The sequence below is a fragment of the Colossoma macropomum genome, unplaced genomic scaffold (assembly GCF_904425465.1).
Source record: "Colossoma macropomum unplaced genomic scaffold, Colossoma_macropomum, whole genome shotgun sequence".
In the NCBI taxonomy this organism is placed as follows: domain Eukaryota; kingdom Metazoa; phylum Chordata; class Actinopteri; order Characiformes; family Serrasalmidae; genus Colossoma; species Colossoma macropomum.
Genome location: NW_023494806.1, coordinates 14352654 through 14376633, shown reverse-complemented (window position 1 = coordinate 14376633; position 23980 = coordinate 14352654). Strand labels below are relative to the sequence as shown.

The 23980-nt window shown below is 37.0% G+C and overlaps 1 protein-coding gene across 5 annotated transcripts; it reads left to right on the top strand.

Moving 5' to 3' along the window:
• Positions 1-368: 368 nt before the first annotated feature.
• On the top strand, positions 369-22205 carry LOC118827120 (serine/threonine-protein phosphatase with EF-hands 2). Of its 5 annotated transcripts, none has more exons than XM_036598339.1 (19): positions 369-1308; positions 2834-2893; positions 3404-3433; positions 3707-3715; positions 4765-4892; positions 5078-5132; positions 5218-5393; positions 6820-6934; positions 7048-7094; positions 7610-7776; positions 8210-8246; positions 9967-10116; positions 11229-11591; positions 12327-12512; positions 13207-13349; positions 15017-15123; positions 16627-16790; positions 20627-20714; positions 21170-22205. In XM_036598339.1, exons 2-19 carry the CDS (start codon positions 2842-2844, stop codon positions 21460-21462), a joined length of 2310 nt encoding a protein of 769 aa, XP_036454232.1. In that variant the 5' UTR covers positions 369-1308; positions 2834-2841; the 3' UTR covers positions 21463-22205. The 5 variants fall into 5 exon arrangements, with proteins under 5 accessions (XP_036454232.1, XP_036454231.1, XP_036454235.1 ...); XM_036598338.1 differs by having other exon boundaries at positions 369-2443; XM_036598342.1 differs by lacking the exons at positions 3404-3433; positions 3707-3715.
• The last annotated feature ends 1775 nt before the right edge of the window (positions 22206-23980 follow it).

Sequence of the window (23980 nt, the reverse complement as noted above, 5' to 3'; positions counted from 1 at the left end):
TTTAAAAAAGGTTTTGTTCTCCTATAAAGTTGCCATTTCTGAGATGTAAAAGACTGTAGGATGTGTATATTATGTAGTTTTCTTATGAATTATTCCAAAACATGCCTACTCTATACATGTCTATACTATACTCTGTATATGCCTACTTTATATGCATGTCTACTCTATACTCTATACATGTCTATTCTGTGCTCTATAAATTGCTACTCTATATGCATGTCTACTCTATACATGCCTACATTGTACTCTATACATGTCTCCTCTGTTCTCTATACATGTCTACACTATATACATGCCTACTCTATACATGTCTATACTATATATATATGCCTATTTTATATGCATGTCTACTCTATACTCTGTACATGCCTACACTATATACATGCCTACTCTATACATGTCTACACTATACATGTCTACTTTATACTCTGTACATGTGTACTCTATATACATGCCTGCTCTATACTCTACACATGTACTCTATACTCTATGCATGTCCACACTATACTCTGTACATGTCTACTCCATACTATATGCATGTCTACACTATACCTGCCTACTCTATATGCATATCTACTCTTTACACGCTATATACTCTATACATGTCTATACAAGCTTTAAACTATACATGTCTGTTCTATGCATGTTCATCTTGCATGTTTGCTGTATGATCTTAGAAAGTCATATGCAAGCATGTAATATAACTAAACACCTACACCTGCTGAACAGTGTATCATGTGTATAAGGGATGGTTTATGTTTTTACATTTTGTGAGTATAATTAATTATCTGGTTCTTACAGGGCCACGTTCCGTATAATCCTAATCACAAAAAATTGATCACGGTACACCTGCCTAATGACATAAGTCTCTAGTAGTGCCAAAGGCTGCCCTTTAACAAAATGCCATTTTCTATATAAAGCTCAGTCTAGGCACATCAAGCTATTACCCTAATCCCCTTGGGGCTTGTTTACTTAATTAAGCAGGCTGCTACGACTCCAAGAGGAAGCAGAAGCCACAGTACAGGACTCTAGTTCTGTAGTACATCTAGAACAACAGGGTGTTTTTTTTTGTTGTTAAAAGACACAGTGGATTTTTGAAAAAGGCCGTGGATCACTGGCAGAGGATATGGGGGTGTCAACAAATACGCCTGCCTCGTGTTTTCAAGCCTCAGCTCCAAACAAGTTAAGTTTTTTGTATTAGCCACCTCAGGAATCAATGGGGAAAGACAAACAGAAGAATTCCTTTGTGTGGGAAGTAAATATTTAGCCTTTCTGAGGATTTCCTTGGTGAGAAGAGACATCCACCAGGTGAGTTATCTTTCTGGAGGCTTTTAGTAATTTGTTAGAAAATAAGCCCAGCTTTCCTTTCATGGAAGGGCTCATTCTTGTGAGAACTCTAGTGAGAACCTCTTATGAAAAAGAGTAGGCATACTGCATGGATTTCTACAGGATTTGTATAAGAACCTGACTATAACTATAGTTTATAATAGGATACTACTATGTATTATAGTTTGGGACACACAGGGATATTTAAAGTGGTGAAAATATTATAGAGGAAACTGTAGTTATCTTATAGTTTCTTCTAGTATCACCATAGATTTTTTTTCCTTTTTTGATAAAGGAGAAATATGTGTGACATGGGACAGAATAAGTATTTCTGTATAGTATCTGCATTAAAAATGACCAAAAACAACATGCTGTAATTTTATGATTTGATACAGAGTTCATCTAACCTCATTCAGGTCAACTGACCTTTTAGACTTTTTGCCAGCCTTACTTTTAAGCTGTTGTCTCCATTCATATACATTACTAATGAAACTCCTCTGTCTTCTTAGATAGCTCTAATTAGGCCCACTAAACTCCACTAAAACAGTGGGCCAAAATAAGACTGTGAGGAAACCCTTTCATTTACTCAGAATCACGTTTCTAATCTCTCTGGATTAGAAACATGGGGCACATTTTATCTGCCAAATTACTCATTCTAACCTCACAGAGTGAGTGTTTACACCTGATCACTCATTTTGTTCAGAGTCAGCGTAGCTCTGTTTTAGCACCCGTATTCTATCAAACCACGCCCCCTGTGCTGTGATTGGCGAACAGGAACTCGCGTCCCCCTCTAGGATTGGCTTATAGTTATGTGCGCATGCGCAGAGATTAGCTAGAGCTTCAGAAGAGCAGTCCGTCGTGTTTTGCTGGAATACGAGTGGGAAATAAAATAAATAACGCCAGGCGCTGTGTGTGCTGTGAGGAGGATTGAGGCCAATCAGGCCGGACACGAATGAACTCGGATTAAACTGTCGCCTGGATCTGATTACGGCACGGAAGAGCATGACATTTGTTTTTATCTGCCACGCAAACGGCCTTAAAGCATTATTACAATAACAATATGTTTGTTAGACCTTTATTAGGGCTGTTAATGTGGATCCTCTGACTTTCAGTATTGGTAAAGTCACTTTTTGTACTGTTACGTACATTTGAACAACAATAACAACTGTAATAATAATAATATAAAATAATAATAACAACAATAATAATAATAAAATGACTATTATATATTATAATATAATAATTATAATTTATTATTATTATTATTAGACCTATATGCTTTATTACATATATCAATATTAAATATATTTTAATAAGAATATTAATAATTATACTATTACAATATTATTATTATTAACATTGTACTTTTAAAATTCTAATAATATTCATTAATTATGTGTCATTATCAATAGTTAAGCACTCATGCACTATAAATTATGATTTGTTCTTTCATTTTTTTAATGTTTTGTTCATTTTTAATAATTAACTTTCATACTTCACATTGTAGGAGAAGCGATGGGCTGTGGGGTCACAAAAGGAAGTGAATTCCATAAAAGATATGACAAAGGTAACATCAGTGTCTACTGGAGTGTCTTTACTGCATGATTTATTCATAATGATCAATTCAACAGGAACAGCAGGTTGCAGCATGTCTTTACCATGCAGTTACACTATCAGATGCAAAGTGTTTGAACACCTTTGGCTCAATTAGGTTTTGTTGATTTTCTAAGTGAAAATAAGTTAACACATCCTCTACAGATCACATATCTGCACATTTTAATGCATAATTACTGTTTATTTGCTGAACGTAACATATTGGGAAAACATAAAGCATAAAATTGCAACACATTTTATATTTTATGGGTTTATTCTCCCCAGTAAATAGAAATTGTGCACTACAATTAGCACAGAAATACCATAGTTAAGTTTTGTTCCCTGCAGAGGATGTGTTACTTTCACCAAATGTGTCATCTGGCCAGAGATGTTCAAACGTTTGGATACGAGTGTTAGTCTGTTGTACAGTAAGTTGATTATTACGTATGACCACAGATTTGTCCTCGTGTTCTTCTTCTCACAGATGGAAATATAATCTCGGTTAGGATCTCAGGTAATAGCACATGTAGATGCATGTTTTTAGATGTAGTACCACAATTTGGCCTTTAAACCTGGTAAGGTCTGAATGTAGATGCTTTTGTGTGTTATAAATATGATGATAACAGTATAACATAATAACAGGGTAACAGTATGACCAGATTACTGTGATGTGACAGTCACAGATTTAGGCCTGCATACACACTATCCATGCTTCTTTTATTTGTTTTAGTACTAATTTATTTTAAATAACTACTTTTTCCCTCCTTCCTTATGCACGCATGTGTAGCGGCCATAAGTAAGCAACTTGTTTTGTCACCGTAGTGATGCTCAACTAGTTCTTGTGTTCCTCACTCACTGAGAGTAGGATTAACAAATCAGAGAATGTGCAATGTCCTGCAGAGTTCTGCTGTCTGGCCCAGCCGGGCAAACTTCACAGCTAGCACCAGAGAAACTAGGACATGGCCTACTGTGGACTTGGCTAACCTTCTCTGATTGGCCAAGATGTTGTTTTGGGCCACTCACTGTGAGCCTGAATCTGATTAGAGGGTCATTAGGTTTTAGCCTGTCAACAACATAGAAGTTAGTCACACCTGGAAAAAAATGCTCAGTCAGTAGAGTTGAGATTGGGTTAGGCTCAGTAGTCAAATTGAAGTGGGGTGGTGGATTTAAACGATCAATCAGAAGCAACTATTACATAAGTGCTTACATATGCATTTCTTTGACTGTAACTTGTTGACTTAAACTTCTGATACATCCAAGACAACCTGTTAAGCTCAAATGTTAGTGGGACTATTGATAATTGACTTCCCAAAAGACATCACATAACATCGTTAATCCAAAACGGACTGAAAGGAGATCACTTATGCTTTTCGATCTGACCAGGAGGATGGTATACACCTGCATCCCCCCTCAAACACTCCTTATAACTTGGATGGGTGGAGCTAAACTGCTGTAGGCTGATTAGATGGATATATGGAAATCTTGGTTTTTGTAGCATCACAGCATCATTCACTTTTTTTGCAGCTTAGTTGCCAAATATGGACTGTTTGAACCATGGCATGTGTTTAGTAACTTAACAGACTTTGCACTCTACATCAACTCTTTTTAATGAAAAAAAAAGAAAGAAAGAAATCCATTATATGAGCCCTTTAAGGCTTTATAAGCATTACAAGGCATTACATTGCCCCCTTATACTAAATGTGTTAACAAAACAGCCTCCTCATTGGGTGTGGGAACACTGTGGTGAATTCTGATTGTTAAATATCTGAGATGTGTTTGGATGTAGAGAGATAGTCATTTTAAAATGTGTGACAGTAAATGCACTCTGTCCCATTGTCACTGAAGCAATCCGAGCTGCTGTTCTGATCCAGCGCTGGTACCGGCAGTATGTGGCCCGCATGGAGATGAGGCGCAGATACACCTGGAACATCTTCCAGTCCATAGAGTATGCTGGCCAACAGGACCAGATCAAGGCAAAAAAATTTAATTACGCGTTTATATTAAATAAGACATGCAAGGCTGGTTTGATGGTGGATGAATGAGTTGACTGACCATAGAATATAGTGTAAAACAGAGCAGCTACACTCAGCAAATGAGGTGTAATGGTCAGTAATACTATAAATAATGACAATAATATTTTTTTTCTCTTTATACACAGCTGTATAATTTTCTCGGTTACCTCGTGGATAACTTCACACCCTCCAGCACTGAAAGTAAGGTGCTTCTACGATTATGCTTTACCTGGAGTTCTAATCGCCGCTCCGTTTGTGAGCTAATAATGCATGATCCACTCTCTAGGAAACCTGATCTCTCACATCTTCAGAGAAAATGAAGTATGCCGGGATGTAGAGTGGGAGAGATACTTCGACTACAGGAATATTGAGGTGCCAGAAATCTACTCAGGCCCACGGCTAACCTTTCCATTGGATGCAGAACAAGCTGCTGATCTCGTAGAGGCCTTCCGAAACAAACAAGTAGGTGCTTCAACAACCTGCCAAACATCGCCTTCCGCTCCATTCAATAACATCACTTCAAAAGAGAGGGACTCTGAATCAGATACACATAGATACTCCATTCCCCCACATGGTGCCATTCAAATAGATACTAAATAGATACTTATTTTTATAATAAATAGATCATTCAGTTTTATTAGTGATAAAGTTGGGGCAGCCCTGATTAAATGACATGTTTTGTTAATTTTCTAAGAGAAAAGCTAACACATTCTCTACACTCTTAAAAATGATGGCTCTTCAAGGGTTCTGTATAGAACCATGAACACTCAAAGAACCATTTGCATGCTTAAATGGCTCTTGTATGGTGAAATGGTTCTTTAAATTGGTGGGAAGTATATTGTATATGATTCTATATAGCACCAAAAGGAGTTCTGTTATTGTTACATTGTCAAGTTTATAACAATAGAAGAACCCTTTGTGATGCTATACAGAACTATTTTCAAAAAGGTTCTATGTAGAACCCTATACAACACATTCTCCATCAATCCAAAGAATCATTTCACCATGCAAAAGCCCTTTAAGCATGCAAAGGGTTTGTTGAGTGTTCATGGTTCTATATAGAACCATTGTCTTTACTAAAGAACCCTTGAAGAACCATCTTTTTGAAGAGTGCACAGAGAACATTTGCACACTGCACATTCTAATGCACAATTACTGTTTATTTGCAAGAATTTGAAAGATTGTGAAAAAAATAAAACATTAAATCTGGTATGTGCAAAAGTTATTTTGTGTTTTTAATTTTTCCAACATGTTAAATTCAGCAAATAAATAAACATGCCATATTTAAGTGTGTTAGAGGATGTATAGAGGATGTTTTAACTTATTTTCACTTAGAAAATCAAAACATGTAATTTGACCAAAGGGTGTTTGAACTTATGCATACGACACTAAAGTTTTAGTTATTGCTGATCATAACAAGAGCATGTAATTTTAGATGAATTAATTCTTAGTCGTAGCTCTTTAAAATCAGGTCAAAATACAGATTCTAATCCTTCAATTAACCACATTTGTGTTCTGAAGTCGGACACGTTTTATTATGATCTGAATTTGATGAAAAGTCATTGTTGTGTAAGCCTGCTTTGCATAATCAAAAACCGTCCTTTACATTTTTCCATGTTTTTGTCTTTTTTGACTTTGAAACAAAAGGAAAAAGGTCAAAATTACAGAACCCATAAATCCAGAATGATAATTCAGTGCAGAATTCACTGAATAAGCTGAAAAATCAACAAGACATGTGATTTGACAGGGGTGTTCAAACTTTCGTATGAGACTGTATATCATATCACAGTTCTTAATTTATTCTATCATTTTGCAAGGTTCTTCACATGACCCATGGTTATGTAAATACACTGTTTATGTGTTTTTGTGTGTTTTTTTTTCTGAGTAGCAGCTCCATTCCCGTTACGTTCTTCAACTTCTTGTGGAAACATGGAAGTTGCTCAGAGTTCTGCCAAATATCAACCGAATCTCAACCTGCCATAGCAAAGAAATCACAATATGTGGTGAGAAAACCTGTATCATTTTTTCTTTATCCTTCGGATAGATGTTGTTTAGATATCATGTTCTGGTACACTTTGGTTTGGCACCAATCTTCAGAAATTCATTCTAATTTTAGGTGACTTGCACGGACAATTAGAGGACTTGATACTAATATTTTACAAGGTAAGTATTGTGTCTTAAGGGTAAAGACTAAACTTTGAACACCAATGTAGACTTTTTGACTTAAGGTGCCAAAGTGCAACATTGGCACCTAAAGACAAAACAATATACAAATAAAGAAGGTAGCTAGGTCTCAAATTGAGTATTTAAAATATATTTTATAACATCACACTATATTTTGTTACTAAATACTTTAAAATACAATTTTAAAAGGACTAGAATTTAAAAAGTTAAATATAGCCTAAAAATATGTTTGTTCTCTCATTGAGTGAGGGGGTGGAGTTCACATAACTTTCTGGTGGGCCAAATCAAACATCCTTATGGACCAACTTTGGCCATCATTGTAATTCACAGTTCTCTAACTGTGCAGAAGAAGGATGGTCATTTATACTGTGTTGTTCAAATCGTAATCCTGTAGGTTTAGGATGGATTAAGATGACGTACCTGTGCCAGAACTGGTATTTACATGAAAAGAGTTCATGGGAATGTGATTTATAATCCTGATTATTGTGTTGTAGAATGGTATGCCGTCGCTGGAGAAGCCATACGTTTTCAATGGAGACTTTGTAGATCGAGGCAAGGACTCCATTGAGATTCTACTCATTTTGTTTGCCTTCTTGTTGGTGTATCCTGGAGAAGTTCACCTTAATCGAGGAAATCATGAAGATCACATAATAAACCTGAGGTATTTCAATAGTATATAGGCATTAAAGGTACACTGTATGTCCAAAAGTATCCAGACACCTCTTCTAATTATTTGAATCTAGCCTGTTTTAGGGTTCACTCATTGCTGACACAGGTTTTCAATTGCACAAACACAGCTTGTTTAATCTCCATAGAAAAACATTGTTAATAGAATGGTACACACTGGAGCAGCAACACATGAGCCAGGTCAACATGCCCAGTGTCAGGTGTCAGCACTGGGTTATGGAGCAGTGGAACTATGTTCTCTGAAGAGATGGAGCTCCATCCATTACTTTTAGGATGAGCCAGAGTGGCTTTTGTGATCATCCTACATCAGTACCTGACCTCACTAATGCTCTTGTGGCTGAACACAGTAAAATCCTCACAGCAACATTCCAACATTAATGTAAAGCCTTCCTTTTCCTTTTTCATAGGTATGGTTTCACCAAAGAAGTGCTGGGCAAATACAAGGTAGGCCTTTGCTCTAATTTCTTCCACAGTAGTTTGTTTACCTTGCCATTTTAGCACCTTATCCTCCTTATGTAACAATAAAGGAGATTTCATTGCACTTTCTCAGAAGCTCATGTAAATTGCAAGCAGCTCTCTTTTGTGGCAGTAGGAAGCAGTCTATAGACCCAAAAGAGGGTTTTCTTTTCAATACCAGTGAAAATAGTGGTAATAAAACTGTATGTCTAAGAAAATTTAAAAAGTGTGCTAAGTACACCTTAACAAGGCAAGCTCAGGTCACTTGTCCAGTGTTTTTTTTTCACAGTGAATGCAGGTCAGTCCACCACTAAGAGGATTACACTGTCTTTATAGCACTATGGCTTTGAGAAATCAGCCATCTTTGGCTCCATCAGTATTGGCTGTTACTTAGCCTTTAAATAAACACAGTGGCACAGTTGTTGAATGCCAATGCAAAGCAGCATCAGCAGTTGATGGACTAAATTTATGAGGAAAAAACCCTTACATCTACATTGGTTAAAAACAGCGCTTTGTGTTTGTATGATTCAAAAATGTACATGGATGGTTCCACACGGATAAAATATACAGTACTGTTCAAAAATCCTGTTGTTGTATTGCTGTTATTTTATCCGATATTAACTTAATCAGTGTAGAATACTATAAGCTAGACACCAGAAGATATTTAAAGATGTTTTAATCAATGATTTTTGGAATGAATAACAATAATATACTCATACACATTTATACACATTTTCCTGAGATTGAAATACAGCATGTTCATTTTATTAAAACTTCGTTCTCAGTATTCTACAACTTTCTCAGTCATTAAGGAATTGTCTACACTCCTGGACATGCACTGCTCCCTACAAATTAGTTGAAACTTTTGACGTGAAATAGTAGCATCATATTGGAATCATTTTATACATGTACCTGCAACAAAATTGTTTTTCAAACATATGAATATATGAGTATACCAAACATATGAATATATGAGTATACCAACCCAGTTTTGTCTTTCACTTTTTTTGCTGTTTGCAGCAATTGTGTTGATGTAATATACAGTCATATACAAAAGTTTTGCAAATATATGCCATAACTTTTGCACAGGCCACATTTATGTTCTATTTTTTCTCAATATGGTAAAATCAGCAAATAAACAGTAATTGTGCATTAAAATGTGCAGAAGTGTGTTCCTTGTAGAGGATTTGTTAACTTATTTTCACTTAGAAAATCAACAAAACATAATTTGACCAGGGGGCACCCAAACTTTTGCACACAACTGTATTTTGTCCATGTGGAAATGATGGAAACATTTAAATTCAAGGCATTAGATAAAGATAAGGCTTACATTTTCCTCTTTAGGAAAGTTTTTAACCTATTTTGTTCACGAATGTCTAGACATGTCAGACCTCTGTAGGTCAAATACTGAATCTGGCAATGTGACGATATAAATCAGTGACCAACCTAGAGATTAAGGACAGATTTACTCAAGCCTCAGCCCAATAATGTTATACGAGCAGATCCTGAACGGCTATTCCTATAAAAGGAACAGTAATGTGACTAATCACAAGTATTTAAATGCGTATTTATTTTTGAGTGCAATGCTCATTTGTACAGTCGGCCACGTGACCTCAGAGGAAGCAGGCTTAAAACATGCAAATTTGCTGGCGCGTTCTTTGTTTTGACTGTAATCAGGTTCTGAGGGCTATTTCTGGCTCTTTTGCAGATGCACGGTAAGCGTATCTTGAAGCTACTGCAGAAGATCTTCAGCTGGTTGCCACTGGCAACAGTGATTGATCAGAAGGTGCTGATAGTCCATGGAGGGATCTCAGACACGACTGACCTGGCTCTGGTGGCCAGAGTGGACAGGCACCGAGTGAGTACAATACAAACAAAGCAACATATTTCACTTTATTGAGGCTTAAGATGATACAAACTCTCCAACAGACAAACAGACCCTTAGACAAACTAGTAAACTGAAACAGGTTTTAAGTAAAGTGAAAAAATCAGTGTCCGTCAGCAAACATGTTAACAGAGGCGCATATATTTTCTGGATCTATAATGCAGAGAGACAAATAACACTTTACCTTTACCTTAACCACTGCAATATTTGGCAATTACATTATATATATGTGTATATGTATATATATGTATGTGTGTGTGTGTGTGTGTGTGTGTGTGTGTATATTATATATTATATAACAAATGCATATATATATATATATATATATATATATATATATATACACAAACATTTGTTATGTAATATATATTATAATATAATACATAATTATTCACGCACTTATTTACATAAAGAGCATTTAATTGCTTATTTATCTATCTATCTATCTATCTATCTATCTATCTATCTATCTATATGTAAATATTTTTATTATTATTTTGGCATGAGACTATGTTTATGAATAAACAATACCATATTGTTTTTAAGTAAGAAATAACACATTTACTGTTACATAACACTATAACTGCCTAACTAATTTGTAACTTATTACAAATGGACAAGTAGAAATCGCCTGATGTGATGTATTCATTGTTTTTGTGATGTCACAAAAACCAACACACATATATTCGTCTATTTCACCTACGGCAGTTTTGCCCCACCTATTCACGCTGCAGTTACGAGGAGTGTTCCAGCTCAAACTGCTTTTTGAATGAGGCACAATAAAGGGCAGCCAATCAAAACAGAGCTCATTTACATATATAAATCTTAAAAGCACAATAACAAAAACCTGTTTAATTTTAAGGAGTAAAGAAAGTTAAAATGGACCTGAGGGGAAAAATAAAAGAAAAATGTTGGATATGGACCCTTAAAAATAAAATCTTGTCACTTTAACTTACAAGTTACTTTTTATATTAATGTATTTATATTAGATTTTACATTTTATACATATCAGCTTATATATACCAACTATTGTAATAATGTTATGTTTTATTTAATTAACTGGTGTGTTTGCTTTTCTTCTCCAGTATGTATCTGCTTTGAGGCCTCCAAAGAAGAGGTTTACCTACTCTGTCCGGTCTTCAGTGGACTCAGAGATAGATGAGGACATGATCGGCTCTAAATACAGCATACTGAACAGGAGGCGAGCCTCTCTGACCTATTTCAGGCCCTTTCCTTCCCGCGAAAGCTTTCAGCGCCGCTCCTTGCAGGACTTTTCGGCCACTGTGGCCCGGACCATGGAAGAGGAGATGGAGGTCCGGCGTAGGCAGGCCGCCCTGGCCTACCCTGGATACAGCCTGTCCTGCAGACATCTGAACACGTCCATATCATCTGAATCAGATTCAAACTCTGTAGACACTTTTGAAAACATCAACAATGAGTGGAAACAGGTGAGCTGCTTGCTTTAGAACTTCTTTACGGGTCTTTCTGTGAAATGAGGAGCATGTGGATCATTGGTGATGTTTATAAGGAACAAATAAGAGAGAGTAAAGATCAGGTTCAAATTTATGACAAAACATCATTGCATAAATTGCAAGAAGTGATTGGTTTGAAACTAATATAATTAAATCAGGGTTCCCACACTCCCTGGAAAACCTGGAAATTTATAGACTAGTCATGGGAAAACAACTGGAAAATTACAGCATTAATAAGATATTAAACCGCTATCATTGTATATATTGGCATAGTCCTGGAAAAATTGTTCCTTAAAAAGAGTGGGGACCCCCAAAAATATATAAAACAATTTAAACTAAATATGGATAAATACCTAAAACTAACTTTATATGAGAAGGAAGAAAACTTATATATAACTTTATATAAATGTAACATACATATCACAAGCAATCTTGGTCCATATCTAGTGGTCCATCTGTTTACACAATGTGAAGGACAGCTGGTTTTTTTTTCAAATAGTTTCAAATAGTTGTCTAATGAGTCTACAACGTCTTCTCAGTGAGGGTTCTAGTTTCTGCCCAAACAGGTGAATCATACTTCAGAATGGGTTGCTTGAAGGTCAAGTATGACTTCAGCAATTACAGTCAAAATTAGGTTTTGGTAAATCATTTAGAACGTTGTTTGGCACCTGCATGTACACAACCACCCTAGACACTGTATTTTATTATCAGATACTGGACTTGCTCTGGAGTGACCCCATGATGCCAAATGGCTGCATCCCCAATGAAGTCCGTGGTGGAGGCTGTTACTGGGGTCCCAATGTGACGGAGGAGTTTTTAAACAAACACAATCTGCAGCTCATCATCCGCTCCCACGAATGCAAACAAGACGGATACGAGTTCTGCCACAACCGCAAGGTAAACCTGAGCTCACATGTTTAAACAGATAGATTTATTAATAACCTCTCCATTATCTGTTCTGGAAGATGCAACCATCACCTGCATTTTGATCATGTGTGGTGGTGATACAGAAGGTACAGTCGAACGTGAACGTTTGGGTTCCTATGGTCAAATTACTTCTTTTGCTGATTTTCGAAATGAAAGTAAGTTAACAGATTTTGTACACTCATTTTGTACAGGAAAAGAGGTATGAAACTGTCACTGGGGCAGTACCCCTCACGTCATTGGGGTGGTACCCTCACAGGTGCATCACAGTACCTTTAGTCAGGGAACATAATTGTACCATATTCTATTGAAATTATATTTTCTAAGTTGTACTGACTCCACAAATACTTTCTCGTCTCCAGGCTTTTTAAGTTATTGTTCTGTATTAAAACTTAAGGTTATGAAAAGGTACAAAAATGTACTTTTCACCTGGGAAAAACTTATTTAAGGCATACAAATGGAGAAAGTAGGACCTCACTAATTCCTCCTTTATCTTCATTTCTTCTCCTAACGTGTCTGATGCCTGTAGGCCAGTATCTTATTGTAGAATTTGACCTGTAACATGTAAATCTGTGTCTCCAGTTCTATCTACCTATTCTCAGCTTGTTCATTTGCAGTGTACAGTTTGACATTACAAAGGATTAAGTGAATGTATTTGTATCTGCAGGTTCTCACCATTTTTTCTGCCTCCAACTACTATGAGGTGGGCAGTAACAGAGGAGCGTTCATCAGGCTTGGTCCAGACCTAGTGCCTTACTTCATCCAGTACCAGGCCAACAGCATGACCCGTGAAATGAGCGTCAGGCAAAGGTAGCTGGTTTTCTTTTACTATGTCACTTTACCAGAGCACAACCTGATATCGATTTCAGCTGTCTTTCAGTTTTGGTACGATAAAAGTGAATACCGGTATGACAGTGTCTCATGATATGGATTTTGCCATATCGTGGATCCCGGTTAAGCCCAAAAACAGTGAAGCATGAAGACAAACTAAATTTGAGCATGAACAGCATAGCCTCTTTTCCCTAGCAGCAGTTCAAATGGCAGAATGAAATTGGCTGGAATACTTTTATTAATATGATTCAATTAAAAATATTTTCCTCATAACTGTGTTATCAGATTAACTAAGACACAGCACAAACTTTAAACATGCTACATTAAAAACTGTGCTCTTCATCTCTTAACACAGATTAGGGACTCAAAATAGTGGTGAGCTTTGCCACTTCTGTACTGCAGGTGGTGGTAATCAACCATCATTTTCACTTTTCCACATATCACACATTCAAAATAGAAGAGATAATGAATTGAAAGCTTATGCTGATGGCACTGTCACCATAGGAAAGCAGGAAATGTTCCCTCTAGCTTTGAACTGTCGTGTGTTCTGCAGTGCAAACCGTATTCATTACAATTGTTAAAATGTTTATGAATGTCCTCGAGTAGCAGCAGTCCTGATCTACTGTTTCATTCATTTTAAAATAAATGTTCAGGCCAAAATCAAATTTACAATAACTTCCCCTTAACTAAATGTAGCCAAAGTTTGCTTCTTTAATTTTGTACTACAAGCTACAAGGTTAATGTGGCTAACAAGAAGTGGAAGCATATACAGTTGTATGCAAAAGTCTACCCCAAATGATGAAGTGAAGTTAAAATAAGTGTACACTTTTCTAAGTGAAAATAACTTAAAACATCCTCTACAGGGAACAAATGCCAATTTTAGTTTTACAATTTAGTGAATACATTTAAATATAATATAATATAATATAAAATGTACCATAACTTACATACACAGGCCACTTTTCCCTAGCATGTTGAACTCTGCAAATGTAATGTAATTGTGCATTAAAATGTGAAAAGTGTGATCTCTGAAAAGGATGTATGAACATACTTTCACTTAGAAAATGAACAAAACAAGTCATTTGTCCAGGGACACTCAACTCCTCATTGCTCTCTAACAGCTCAATGCAGAGCCACAACATTTCACATACAGAAAGCCAACATGTTCTAGTTAATCTGATAACAGAGTTTTGGGAACATCGTATTTTATTTGGTCATACTACTTAGAAATCTGAGTCAGCCTACAGAAAGAGGTTAAGTAGTTTTTGACCTGTTGCATTTGCACTTTTACAAGTTTGTTTTCTGGAAAGTTACTTTTACATTTACCCAAATTTGGGTTTAGGCTACTCTACCTATACTCTACTCAGATTATAGTAGGTGTTATAAACCGCATGAACAAGTATGCAATGCAGTTGTATGACAATAAACTAGTGGCTTTCATTTCTTGTTAGTACATTAGCCTCGTAGCTCCAGTGCAAAATTAAAGTAGCAAATTTTGGACACCAAACATAGCTTGGCTGATCAACTACTTTTGGAGTAAATTTTGTAAATTTGATTTTTGTGTGAATGTTTGCTGTAAGTAAGGTCATCATGACACAATTTAGGCATTTGCTGATTCTTTCTTTTGGGTATTTCTTTCTGTTTAGTGTCAGACGGACGGAGCACTCGGCTCTTAAAGTCCTGAGAGAGCAGCTGTTTGCGCACAAGTCAGACCTCCTCAGTGCCTTCCAGGAATACGATAAGGAGAACACAGGTGCAGCACAGTTCCTCTCTGAAACAAATTATTAGAAGGGCATGTGCTCCAAAAATGATTTAACCATGTGGAGACAGAATTTAAGAGCTTTGTGATCTAATGCCTGTAGACTACAAGCCCCTGAAATGCAAGGTCTGTGTGATCCCTTATCATGCTGTCTTTGACATATGTATAATGAGAAAAGCTTTGTTATGTGACTATATGGTGGATGCAAAGTCTCTCATAATTTAAGCAAAAGTATATTTTCCTCTGTCCTGTACACACCCCATGCACATGCTTATCTGCATGAGTAGTACTTGACCTCGCTCATAATAACTGCTGATGTATAGTATTTTCCTGGCTCTATACTCCAGCACAGGATCTGAAATGAAACAATAATAATGTTAGAGGGCAGAATGTCAACTTGAGTTTGAAGGTGTGGACCATAAACCATAACCATTATGAATGGGCAGCTGGCTTCTCAGTTTTTCTGGCTAGTGGTGTGATAGTATTTCCTTTGCAAGAGAGCTAATGAAAGGTCTAGAGGTGACTCTAGACATAGTGTTTGCCTGTAGAGATTGTTTCTGTCGTCTCTGAACCTGAGGACCAAAGAAGTGCCAATGCCAGTAAAACAGGCCATCATAAGGCTGAAAAAAATCCAAATCAATCAGAGACATGGCCAAAACTAAAACAATAAAAAGCTGTTTGTTACATTGTGAAAAAGCAAGAACACACTGTTGAGCATAGCTATAGCAGGGTCATTTTTGAACAATCAGGGGCCCACCTAACATAAAATCCCACCCACCAATGCAGGAATTTAATGCATGCACAATTTAAACTTCAAAAAGAATTAAAACTTCATTCATTTTAAGGTAAAAGGTAAAGATGTAACATGTGTGTGTGTGTGTGTATATATATATATATATATATATATATATATATATATATATATATACACCTTATCTGTTCCTTGGCTGTAAACTAAAAAATTAAAAGTAACAATGTGCAATTTCACTTAATAATCATTGTTTCATTTCTGATACACTGTGCTGGAGTGCAAAACCAAAACAACAACACTGTGTCACTGTCCAGTTTCTTACAGAGTGTATCATAACTTTACCAATCTTGGAAATTTGTTTAAGGACCTCACATAGTATGTTTAAACAGGCCTCTGTGTAATAGAGTCATCTCCTCTTCACATGCTTATCAAAAATCTGTCTGCTTCCTGTCTCCTTGCTCTACTATTATATAAGAAAAGCAGGGGACAGTGATTGGGTGGAATTCAGAACATTTTAGTTACTGTTTCATTAGCTGCTTTAATCTCCATCTGTGCTTTGCCTTGGCAGACTAAGAGGATCTAAAACAGAGCCAAATCCTATGAAGGGTGGAATTACAATTACAGAGTCAAATCCACAATGCCAGTGGACTCTAATTGACTATTATATTGATATATAATCCTGCTGCAAGTCAAAATGTATCATTTCTTTGGGAGATGTTGATGACAGTCTCTGTGTCCACTCCCAGGCCTCATTTCTCTGAATGACTGGGGCAGTGCAGTGGGTCAGGTGCTGCATCTGGACTTGCCCTGGAGAATGCTGCGCTCTCAGCTTATCACCACCACCACTGATGACATGCTGGACTACAACAACTGGTTCCGTAACCTCGCCATAAAGGAGCCAAGCTGTGAGGTAAGTTGATGCTTGGTATGCAGGTGTGTTATTAATTCCTGAATCATCCTTGTACAGCACTAGTGTTTTTCCTGATCTGATGAGACACCCGATTCTGTGTATCAGCTACTTGCTGAGCCCTTTGTGAGAAAAAAGCTAATTTACACCTCAAATAGTGTAGACACTGGCTCTTTAGTTGCACACTGCAGCAGGCAGCTAATGTGGTGAACATGTAATGAATGCTTACATCCTAGCTGTTTGTTAGCACTGTGTAAACTGCATGCCGAAATCATCATATACTTTCCTCAAACCATGTCTAGTTGTTACATAATCTCAAACTGATTTGCTCATGTGGTTTTTGACCCTGTATGACATTCTGTTATCCATGGCCAGCTCCAGCATTCTGGGGGCTCTAAGCAGCATTTTGGGGGACCCCATCTGCCTTGGCACTTCCCCAGACATATACCTTGTAAACGGTTTCAAAAAGCTATCGCTGTAAATGATCAACTTTAGTAACTGTCCTGTTCATGTTTGAGTCTTACTTTGTTTATGTATAATGGATGATTTGCTGAATTAGAGTGTGTATAAGGACCAGTCTTAAAGACCCAGGGAACTTAAATCTGTGTTTTCTTTCTAATTAGGTTGATCTTGTTCTTGGATGCAAACAGTAAACATGTACTAAGTATATCCTTTGAATGATGTTCCAATGATCCATGTATTTCACCATATGTCTCTCTTCTTAGTGTAAACTGGACGGTCCTAATCTTGGGTAACACTTCCGTAAGAATTCCCCTTACCAACCACAAGGCTGTGTCTCTTGCCCCACCCACACAAAACAGTTTCAGCAAGCTAAAGCTAACCCAGCATAACCAAAAGCTAGCAAGCTAGACTACCTGTCTGTAGCTACCTGACGCCCATTCCTTTACGCATCGTTCATTTTTTCCTTCATTCACACGTTGCTTTGTTCGTCCGTTTGTTGATCTATCCATCCGTCTACACACCTGTTTATCCATGCCTTTTTTCGTCCACTTACCGTCACATAAAAGCTGGATAATGATTTTAATTCTGTGGAGGAGGTTAGGAGTTTTGGACAGAAAGCTGTCAATGAAGCTGTTCGTTAGCCCACACAGTTCTTGGATATGTCTGATCAGCAGTTTTTAAGCCGTGTTTTATCATATTTATATTGTATATTCTTCATTCAGGCTTTGCTGGATGTTCAGTATAACACTCAGGTTTAATATCATACAAATATTTTAAATATTTTACTCTGTGTAATCCGAATATTTATACATATGCATTATTTATTATTAAATGAACATTCCTAAGTTAGGAATCCTAAATTTGTTTATATAACATTGACAAATCAGTTAGATTGCTAGCTGATGTACTGTAAAATTTGAGGCTAACTATAAACAATGACCACCATACGCTGTCGAAATTATGTAAAAAAAGGTGATTTTGTGACTTGCTGATGATTGGATGATATTGAATGCCCGTTTAGGGTGCTGATAAACTACAGTTTAATTACAGAACGCCATCTCAGCATTCTCTGTCCAGATTGACTAAATCTTGTTGTCCAACCAAAAGCCAAAAAATGACATAACATTAACACCTCAAAATGAAAACAAGACAAGATTACCCAGTCAGTTTTTCACCTCACTCCAGTGTCTTAGACAATACAGTGGTACCATACAGTAATTACCTAAAGTTGTTAGGGGGCCCCCTGGTGGCTGCAGGGCCCTAAGCTTACTAGGTAAGGCTAGCACTGCTGTTATCTATAAAAATGGATAATAGTACAGACAAAACAGCAAGATGACTTTTATTACTATTTTTAGCTATACAACAGCTTTTTTGACATTAGCCTTGCAGCTCCACTGCAAAACAAAAAAGCAAACTTTAAACAAACATCCTGGCTAATTCACTGCATTTGCAGTAAGGAGTAAACTTTTTGCCATTATGTTCCTCTGAGTAAGAAAAATACCTGCCAGGTTTCTGTTACCATGAAACAGCTATTTACTAATACTTTGAATATATGTTGCAACACCTATTCATCAAAGTGTCTTCCTTGGTATGAAGAGCAGGTTTTGCCCAAATAATGATTTGACAGTTCTTATCCAAACTATCATTAAAAGCACATATTGAAACTCTTTTGTCCCAAAGGCGGTTTCAATATGTGCTTTTAGTGAGTGCTGACATCACAAGAAAGAGGTTTAGCATTATTCCCAAGGTAGTAGTTTTGCAGTGTTTGCCGGGAAAAATAGCTTTCTATTTAATAAGTTGTGGCAAACTGACAAAGAAAGACTTTTGAAGAGCTACAGTACTGTGCAAAAGTCAAAGACTACCCTTCATTTATATAATTTCCAGTCAAAATGGCCATTAAATACAAGTTGATATTCAGTTCATTTTTCTGAGTAGATACAAGATAATCCACTTGCATAAGGAGGAGGAAAGTCAAAGGAAAATAAGTAAAAAGAAACAGGAGTTCCCAAAACTAGAGCTCAGAACAGTCATTAAAATATACAGAGAAATTGGGATCCCCTAACAACTGTGCAAGATTTGGGAGACCAACAAAACTGTCACCATCAGATAAACAGTTTTCATCTTTGATAGGAGAAGATCAGGCTCCACTCTTCTTCAGATCTGAAAAAATGCACAGGTGTTTCTGTCCATCCTTCTACTGAGAGAAGACAATTCAACACTATGAGTCTGGAAGGATGTGTAGCTGTTAAGAATGCTTTACTGAGAAAAGGAAACAGACACAAATAGGAACATTTGCAAATCAAACAAAGAAGCTTCTGGTGTTCTCAGAACATCATTGAATGTGTTTAGTATTACTTGGATGGTGAGAAGCAGACAATATAACCAACTTCTAAGACTGAACTTTGGAGGTATAGAAAGATATCCCTGAAGATTTCTTTCATAAACTGAAAGCAGGTGTCCTGAAAAGAATGGAAGCTCTAATAAAGGTAGAAGGTGGACACACTTAGTACTGAAAAAAACTGATATTATATTTAGTTGCTGAGGCTTCTGTGTAATTATCTGTTAAATATATATTTCTGCTTTTCCTGATACTAAAAACTGAATAACTTGTACTTAATGGTTGTTTTGACAGGAAATTGAATAAATGAAAGGACAGTACAGGACTGTAGGTGTGCCCAAATCTTTGTGGGATTAAACTCTTCTTTACTCTAATGAAGACTAAGCACTGACAGACAATTATTATATTATATTACCTGTCTATAGTGGGTGTGTCCAAGTGTGGTTCCTGGGGCCAAAATTTGCCAGTGAGGATGTTAAATTTGACCCAACCCCCTCAACCAATGAGAGAACAAACATTTTTATATTATGAATTACATGAAATTTTTGCAACATTCTTAAATTGTACTTTTAATTATTTTTGTAACAAAATATAGTGTAATGTTATGAAATATAAGTAATATTTTGCTAATGTTTAAATGTGTGTTTTTGGCCATCCTCAAACATTGCTCTTTCTTTGGCCCCCCAAGACAAAAGGTTTGGGCACTCCTTGTCTATAGCCTTGATAACTAACAGGACTGTCAGAATATAGTTGCTGCTTATGCAGGGAGTTTACTTTCTAAGGCAAATTTCTGCTTTCAACAAAACACAGCGTCAAGGGATCTTTGGAGAAAAAGTCAGAACAATATATCAAAAATAGCCAGTGAGCTTAATTGCACTGCTAGAGCTGCAAGACCAAGCACCTCTGGGAACGTCTAAGAATGAGTCAACATTTTCTTCCTGTTATTAATTATACACATGCACAAATGTGGAAAGTGTCAATTCATTATGATTTGTGCTGTGTTTAGTGTACAATCCTCCTGTTCATTTATTGTGTGCAGCACATTGAGCAGACATTGTTGGAGACGCTTTACAGACACCGCTCCACTCTGGAGACCATCTTCAGGATAGTGGACACAGACAACTCGGGTATGTCGGCACAGTCTGATCCAGAAACAGAAAGCATCTTAGAAGTGCTGGCTCCAAACTGTATATCAAGCATATCCCTGATCTGGGCTTAGCCTGCCAGCTGATCATAGATCAGCACTCTTTGCAAAGTAGATACGTCGGAACAAAACCTCATATTCCCAAAAAGGTAACTTCACAGGAGAAGGAAAAAACCTACATTACTTTTAATGTAAGTCAATGGAATCAGACTTTTTTCCAATTAATTTTGGGCCGTTTCTTTTGGCCCATTGATCATGAAATTTACACACAATGTAAAGGGCAACAGGCCTTTTTCAAATCATGTCAAAAACTGATAATGACAAAAATGGAGAAGCAAGGTTTTGTTCTGACAGCAGTGAGATATGCCTGAAAGTTTGCTTTCTTAACTAATCTTATTCTTCTTGTGGTGTTTCTTCTTGTTGTTTTTTGTCCTCCAGGTGTCATTTCTTTCGAGGACTTCTGTCAGACATGGAAACTTCTTAGTGTCTATTTGAAAATGGAGATTTCTGAGGAAGCCATCAATGACTTGGTGGTCAGCACAGACACAAACAAAGATGGCAGCATAGACATTGATGAGTTCATGGAGTCCTTTCGGCTGGTGGACAGAAACATGTTAGAGAGGGGCAAAAGCTTATTCATGCGTAGGTCAGAGGACCAGGATGGACCTCCAGAAGAACAGCCCCAACAGACAACAGGACCAGAAGGTGGACTTCTTGTTCCACCTCAATAGGTTACAACAGTGTTGTACTGTTGGTTTATCCATTCCATTCCCAACAGACTCGCCTATGTGGTCGTGGCTCAGGATTCATAGTGAGGATCTTCAGGGGTTTCAGAGAGTGGTTTTCCATAAGGAGGTGACCAGAAAGAGATACAAGGTGATGAGGCTTGGAAGTGTCAGTGATGGCCCAGAGTTGAGGATGTGCTCTCAGAAAGGCCTGTTGGAACCTTCAGATGACACAGCTATATGGCAAATGGGCTTATGGATTACCTACAACTCTAGAGATTTTTTTTTTTTTTTGGTGGAAATGCTTTGGGATCTCTGGAGGCGGCGATTTTAAAGATTAATTTGAAGAGATCAATAACATAAAAACATTTCACTCAGGGTAACAAGTTGATAGCAAGCAAGTTCACTCAAGAAAAACAGAGACTGCCAACATCATACCTCCACGTATACAACTTGACAGCATGTTCTTTTGTCCACAAACTGAAACAGTATCTTTAAGGTGAAGATGATCCTTTGAAGAAAAGATTACTCTTCAGAATCCTAAAGGAAGTCAGAGACTCATCTTCATTTAATGGATTTCCAGTCAAAGAGTCATTAAGTACAAGTTGGTCCTTTTTTTGGAGATATTTAAGACTTTAAAAAAGTCTTCCAAAGAAAATGGAAGCTGGAAATAAAGGCAAAGGGCCGACACACTGAGTATTGAAAAAAAAGAATTATATTTAGTTGTTGAGACTTCTGTATAATTTTCTGTTAAATTTGTTTTCTGCCTTTTCCTCTCACTGAAAAACAAAAAACTTTTTCTTAATGGCTGTTTTGACTGGAAAGGGTGGTCTCTGGCTTTTGCACAGTACTGTACTACTTGACATATTGTTTTGTGTACAAACTGACGCAATATTTTTAAGGTGAAGATGATCCTCTATAGAAGAGATTACTCTTCAGGATGCTTTCAGTGTTTGACAGATGTATATATGATAGATAGATACTCCTGTGTACAGTTTATGTAAATAAAAGTAATATTTTCAATTCTGGGTTAAACATGCTAAGCATGTACATTTACTGGTAGGCAGAGATTTTCACTTCAAGTGATCTCCAGAAGAGTTTCCTTTTAGGAATAAAATTTTCACTCACTATTTCTGACCATTTTATTTGGCCAAACCAGGCAGAAAATGTTTTTCAATCACAATACTAATGCAAGGCACAATGTCTGCAAATAAATAGGCTTACAATGTCAGCTTACAAAGTTTCGTGTTATTAATCAAAGAAATTAGACCCAAGTTGTCAGAGAAGATACCCCTAAGGTGCTCCCTTATTTTGCTGGATAGCATCAGATTGTGCAGAAGGCATGGGCACACTGCTGATTCAATCAGGATGTCTGCTCTGAGAAATGTTTACAGTATGGAGAGTGCTACGAGAGTGAGTTTTTCTTTTGAAATGATTTAGCAGCATTCAGCAAAACAAATAAATTGGCAGAGATACAAAAGCCAGATGTTCATTTTTGCCTTTTTGTGGAGCTGGCTAAACTTTCACCCCACAGTGTTGGCTGTGACTGGTACACCACTCCATTCTCTATTACAGTATCATTTGAAGCAGCAGTTGATTTCGAGACCAGCAGGTGGTGCTGTACCTCTGGATTAATGGCTCCAGTGCATTGTACTGCACCTTGCGGAAGGCCAGTTAACAGTGAACAGCTTTGGCTTTTAATATGTAATCTTGAGCTCCACAAACACACTTTGCCTGATCACTATCTTGCCGTATGAAGCAAACAATTGAAGGAAAATACGAAACCTCTTCAGCCAATCTGTGACATTGCCTTTATCTTATCAAATGTTGTCATCCATCCTATTTACATTAAGCCATCTGTGCCCTTACTAAAGAAAATGAACTCTAATTTGGACTATTACAATGGGGAAGAGGTTTTTCTGGTTATGATTACAGCATCATTTGGGATATTTGGTGGCCTATATTAAGGATCTGATAGCTGGTGTGCAATAGATTAGGGCTGTAACTAAACTTTTAAGGCAGTAGGGGAACTAAAGAAGCAAGGCTGACCTAATGATTCTTCAGCATTTAGAGCAGGGGTGCCCAAACTTTTTGTCTTTCAGTGGGCAGAGGACCAAAATAATAAAAAAAAATATATAAATAAAGAAGGTTGGAGTTTTTAAAATGTTTTTTAACATTACCTTATATTTCATTACCAAAATACTTCAAAAATACAGTTGTAAAAGCTCACTGAGTGAGCAGGTGGGGCCTTGGTGGGCCAAATCAAATGTACTCATAGGCCAACTTTGGGCAGCCCTGAGTCAGAGCAACAAAGTTTGCCATTGAACACTTCAATAACAGCCTATTGTAGAGGGTGGGTCTGTAAGATTGGTTCATCAGAGCTGTATTTTCATCATTAAGTGGTACGTAGGTGGGGGAAAAAGTCTGGACAAGCTCAAAGCGATGGAGACGATTACTTGTTCCAACATGTCTGGAGCCGTGCGAGCAAAGCCATGAGTTTCAGTCTTAATGATATTTGAGGAAG